The sequence below is a fragment of the Telopea speciosissima genome, chromosome 1 (assembly GCF_018873765.1).
Source record: "Telopea speciosissima isolate NSW1024214 ecotype Mountain lineage chromosome 1, Tspe_v1, whole genome shotgun sequence".
NCBI lineage: Eukaryota > Viridiplantae > Streptophyta > Magnoliopsida > Proteales > Proteaceae > Telopea > Telopea speciosissima.
This window is the reverse complement of record NC_057916.1, coordinates 1660897-1666896: the sequence shown is the minus strand read 5'-3', so window position 1 is coordinate 1666896 and position 6000 is coordinate 1660897. Positions and strand designations below refer to the sequence as shown.

Below are 6000 nucleotides of genomic sequence, written 5' to 3'. Positions count from 1 at the left end.
TGTGTTAAAAGTTTTCTGTTAAAAAAAAAAACTTTGTACAAGAAAAAAAGGTATTACAACATATCAATGCTAAAATCTCTCTATAGCAACATTTGTTGAAAATAAAATTCAGATGGAACATACATTTTATTTTTTTTAAATGTATTATAATATATCAATGCTAAAATATTTCAATTAATACACGAATCTCATTTGTAAAATGTTTTTTGTTGACCATGTCAATATCTTCTTGTAATGGTTTCTTCACAGCCATCAATTGTCTTGATGATAAGTATATAGAGCTTTGTAAACACTTTCATTTCCTCCTTTCCCAATGCAATGCTTGTCATCAAAGTTGTGTGTAGCTTCAATAATATTTTCATGCACAATTCTACCATCATAGTTACATATTACAAATAGATCTCTTTGATCACTTCTTTCTGTTTGTCCCATTTCTATCTTTTTCCTTGACTTCTTCGAAAAATCCAAGCAATTCCTATAATTAAGAATAGTAGAATCATTGCACTCAAAATAGGAAGTAAGATACAAATGATGAACCTGGGCTTCTTTCCAGTATTCCTCTTTTCTATCATTGAAGGATTGCAAGAGGGCAAACCTATCGCAACATTGCCACACAATGCTTTATTGTTTGTGAAAGCCTTTATAGGAGCATCTTTAGAAGCTTTACTCTTGGGAATTGGACCTGCCAACTCATTGTATGAGACATCAATGGAAATCAAAGAAATCATCTCTTCGAATGATGAGGGAATGGATCCGGAGAGCATATTGTATGAAAGATTTAAAATCTCCAGCATTTGCAATCTCCCGATCTCTAATGGTATCTCTCCCAACAGTTGATTATGACTAAGATCCATTAGAAACTGTAGGAAAATCATGTTACCCATTTGTTTAGGAATACTTCCATTAAATCTATTCTCACCCAAGTGTAGGTAAAGCATTTTGAAGCAATCCCCTAGCTGCTCTGGAATAGGTCCAGTTAGATTGTTGGCAGACAAGTCAAGATATTCCAAGTTAGACAATTTTCTTATTTCCGATGGCAAACTACCTGAAAGCTGGTTATGACTCAAATTCAGGACAAACAAAAACTTCATTTTCCATAATTCCTTTGGAATCTCTCCAATTAAACGGTTGGAAGAAAGATCAAGTTCAAATAGAGATGACTTCCTAAGCTCTGGAGGTATCCTACCAGTGATATCATTTCTTGAAGTAATTAGGGTTGTAAGATTTGGGCACTTTCCCCAATTTGATGAAATCTCACCATAGAATTTGTTATTGCTCAGATTGATGTAAGCCAACAGTGGATAGGAACCAAAAGCTTCTGATATATTTCCCTTCAGTTGGTTGTTTTCTAGTCGGACTCTCAATAAGCTTGTGCAATTTCTCAAGTCTTTCGGGATCGGACCCGTGAAACTATTGTCATTTGCAGCTAAATATGAAAGTGATCCACCAACGCACAATTGTTGTGGTAAATTGCCGGAGAAATTGTTGCTGCTGAATTGAAGGTTCACTAAATTTTCAAGTTGTCCTATGGATGTAGGGATGATGTCGGATAATTGATTCTCATACAAGCTCAATACCTTCAACTTGCTCAAGTTAGCGAAAGTTTGTGGAATCGAACCTGATAGGAAATTTGTAGACAAACTTAAATTTACAAGAGATGCCATGTTTCCTATTTCTAAAGGAATGGGACCGGAAAGATTATTCTTAGTCAGATATAACGAGGTCAACTTGGTTAAGTTCCCAAACATGGAGGGGATGGATCCTGTTAGAGAATTACTGTACATATATAATTTAATCAGATTTTTCAAGTTTCCTATAGATGCAGGGATGATGCCGGATAATTGATTTTGCATCAAGAACAATCCCTCCAATTTGGACAAGTTAGTGAAAGTGAGTGGAATTGAACCTGTCAAAAGATTTTCAGATAGATCTAAATTTACAAGGGATGCCAAGTTTCCTATTTCTAAAGGAATGGGACCGGAAAGTTTATTCTGAGATAGATATAACGTGGTCAGCTTGGTTAAGTTCCCAAATGTGGAGGGGATGGGTCCTGATAGAGAATTACCATACATATATAACTCAGTCAGATTTTTCAAGTTTCCTATTTCTACGGGAATAGAACCAGAAAATGCATTATTGGAGAGTATGGTTCCTATTTTTACAGACATAGAACCAGAAAAAAGTGCATTAACAGAGACCGATAAAACAGTAAGATTGCACAAATCACCCAAAGATGCAGGGATTGGACCACTGAGGTTGTTGGAAGCCACATCTAGTTCTATAAGATGATTTAAATTTCCTATACCCGATGGTATGGAGCCACTGAGAAGATTGTCATGAAGATACAAGAATTGAAGACTTGTTAACATAGTGATCTCTGTTGGAATTTTATTGTAGAGTTGATTGTAAGACAGAGATAGGAATCTTAGTTTGAAAAGACTACCTATCTGAAACGGAATGGGCCCCAAGAGAGTAAAGTTGGTGAGATCAAGATGAATAAGGCCGGGGAAAGAAGTGAAGTTGAAGCTTTTGAGCGTACCTTGCAAACCCATATCCCGTAATTTTATGTGGGAGACACTGCCGAGCTGATTGCAAATAATACCAACCCAATTAATGCAAGGGTGGGAATGGTAATCTGAAGAAGAATAATTGGTGAGTGTCCAGGAAGGCAGAAGAAGATCAGAGTTTGGGATTTGGTTATGGAGGAGGGTGGCTTTCCACTTCAGCAAAGCCTCTGCTTGTTCAGCAGCAGTGATGGCGTTAGGGGTATAATTAGTGGTAGAAGCAAAGGCATATGCAGTAGTAGCAGAAGTGGAAAGAGGTGAAATAGCAGGGAGCAACAAGAGAAAGAAGAAAAGGGCTCTCATCATCATTGCAACGGAAGAAGAGCAAGTCATGCTTTGGGCGTGTGGCTGGCTGTGAGCAAATGAAGGGGTTGGTTAGGCATATTTATAGTAAAATTCTTGGAAAGATGGGTGAGGAGGAGATAATTGGTATTTTATTTATTTATTTATTTATTAGGGTTAATCTTTTTCACATAATAGAAGCAGAAGGCATGTAAATGGCAAAAACGAAAAAAACACAAAAACAAAAAAGGAGAGAGAGTCGAAAACCTCAGTGAGTAACGCATGTATATATTTCCAGTCCTCCACTTTACAAAGTTTCAAAAATTTTTGGGCAGACCCAGCTGATGATTTACTTTTAGGAAAAAGAGAGAAGGGTAAAGGGTAAAGGGTAGAACCGCGTGGAATCAAGTCTACATAACATAATGCCTCTCAACTAGATAATTACCTAATCCTTCTCTACTCTCCTTGTACGGTGGAGCAGAATTTTCTTTGGAATTCACGTTTCACTTGAAAAATTTTTAACCAAAAACACTAATGCATGTAGCGCTGCAAGTCTGCAATTATGAGGTTAATCTTTTAGGATTGATGTGTGATTAATTAAAAAAAATTGTTCAAGAGAGTCTTCACCGTGTGGAATGGGAATACGAAGAGGAGTCTTCACCGTGTTGTGGGGGTATAAGAGTTGCCTCTTTTAATTGATTGCTTTCAATCAATCAATCAATCAATCAATCAATCAATCAAAGCAGAGACAGGAAAGAGTGAGTCCAGCACTCTCATTAGGGAAAAAAATTGCAGCACTTTCAAGAGAGTCTTCGCCGTGTGGAATGGAAATATATAGAGGAGTCTTCACCGTGTTGTGGGGGAATAGAACTTTATCTTATCAAAAAACACAAAATTGGGGGAATAGGACTTTATCTTTATAAAAAAACAAAAAGGGGGGAAATAGGAGTTGCCTCTTTTGATTGATTGATTAAAATAATCAATCAGATGGACGGCAGAGATAGGAGAGAGTGAGTCCAGTCAAAATATTTATTATACACAACTGTTAAATCACAGCCGTTGATATTTTTATGTGAAATCCTAACCGTCAATTGTAAAATCGCTTGTTTAGAAGAAAAAAACCCGCCTGCAACCCCTTTCCCCACCACCGTCCCTGTTCTCAGACCTCCCCCCTCTGCAATCCCTTTTTCCACCCATTGTAAACCTCCTCTTTCCTTGCGCTGTAAACCTTTTCCCCACCACCGTCCCTGTTCCCAGACCTCCCCTCTGCAACCCCTTTCTCGTTCAATGTAAAACCGTCTATCTGCAACCCCTTTCCCCCACCACCGTCCCTGTTCCCGCTTAAAGCATAGTGATGAGCAGTTTTGCTCACCCACCCAAACCCTTCCTAGCTTTCCTCTCTATCTCTATCTGTCTTTGACGCAATGATGCTTTCTTTCAATTTATTTGATTCTTCACCATTAAAGATCTCGAGTAGAAACTTAAATTCATGCGATAAACGACAATGAATGAAAACGTATACAGAAAGAGAGATTAAATCATGAAATAAATTGAAAGAATCCAATATTTATAATGACAATAAATAATACTAAAAAAAAATGAGGGTGAATATAATCAAAATAAATCCCACAAGAATCAATCCCACCGGGAATCCACCACCACCACAACAACCTCTACAAATCAACCCCTCATCAAGAGCCAACTAATACGAATTTAAAAAAAAAAAAGATAAGCAAAACCTAAATGTATGAGACTTATGACCCCATGCTAAATGGGAGAAAGAGAGCTCCGATCAACAGATCTACATCACAAAAGCAGTAGAAGCTGTTGATCCCAGGTTGACATTGAGAGGGGGGGTAAATCAGTGTTCGTAAAAAATAATCCCTAAATTTTAATCTTGTGTTGATGTCGATGCAGAAGACTTCAACCAAAACTGATTGGCTGGGGCAATCTTGTAATTATCAATTCCACAACAGACATGCACGTCCACCTCGCAACCACTGTGTGGCCAGGTCTACCAGATAGTGCACCCCACTCTGCAGATCAAACACACTCCAATATGTGCAATGGAAAGTAAAGTAGATAAGACACCAAATTTACGTGGTTCGGCCAAACTGCCTACGTCCACGGAGCAATACCCTACCCAGGATTTTGTATATTGCTCAATACGTTATTCAAATTTTTGACTACAACAACAGCCCAGGAACTACAATCCGTGCTTCGGTTTGTGCAACAACACAAACAAGGGCAACTACCCCAATCTCTGTACAAGTCCCCACTTGACAGAGTTACAATAATTAATTGCAAATAACATAATCAAATCCCCCAATACACTGGCCAATATTGGCTTACAATCAAACTAGGTTTTTTTCAACTAAACATGCAACCTAGAAACTCACAATGGGGATTTACAATTGGGGATTACCTTTTGTAGAGTAATCCAACAATCATGAAGTCTCTGACACATAGAAATTGAGTCTGTGTACGTTCCACTGCTCAAACCATCTTCAATACGGAGTCATTGAGTATAAACTAGTGATATCGTCGACTTCCTGTGCTCAACCGATGCTGCAATTCCTTCCAATGGATTCCTCTCGAAAAAATACCCAATTTCAAAAAAAAATTCGTCCCATTTGAACATCGGATGGCCAAGATATGGCATTCTAAAGTTGGATGCTCCAAAATTGGTAACCAGTGGTAGAATCGTAAATAACTAGATTCTTCGTGACAAAACCATGTGTAACGATGACACATGTCAAAGAAATTCACACGGTTATATTCGTTAGAAATAGGATGTGATGTCATGTTGATGTCACACTCCACTACCAAATCCCTTATTTTCTTTCTTTCTTCCTTCTTTTTTAGAAAGGGTCTTGCATCAATCCACGACGTCCAAGAGGAATCTTGCACTAGATGCCGATCCGACGCCCGTAGTGATTCCGGAACTTTAACAAAACAATGGAAAACCTCTGTCTCCAGTAGCACTTAAAAAAAACGACCAAAAAATTGGCTAAGTATAAAACTTTTTGCCTATTCCAGATTTGCTCTATTTTTGCGCGTCAACACGGAAACAACTGTAACTTTCTCTTCCAACACTGAAATAATGCGAGATCAGTTGCGTTGGAACCATGACTCGACGAAATTCATTTCTCAT

At 38.0% G+C, this 6000-nt stretch overlaps 1 protein-coding gene and 1 long non-coding RNA gene across 2 annotated transcripts; both read right to left on the bottom strand.

The window, feature by feature from the left end:
- Positions 1–252: 252 nt before the first annotated feature.
- LOC122641485 (MDIS1-interacting receptor like kinase 2-like) lies at positions 253–1664 on the bottom strand. The gene is made up of 2 exons (XM_043834742.1): positions 538–1664; positions 253–475 (listed from the first exon to the last, which is right to left on the bottom strand). Exons 1-2 carry the CDS (start codon positions 1662–1664, stop codon positions 253–255), a joined length of 1350 nt encoding a protein of 449 aa, XP_043690677.1.
- Positions 1665–3366: 1702 nt separating this feature from the next.
- Positions 3367–4675, bottom strand: LOC122660631. Its single transcript, XR_006332744.1, has 3 exons — positions 4556–4675; positions 4424–4434; positions 3367–3377 (listed from the first exon to the last, which is right to left on the bottom strand). It is a non-coding gene; the product is annotated as an uncharacterized LOC122660631 (long non-coding RNA).
- Positions 4676–6000: the final 1325 nt, after the last annotated feature.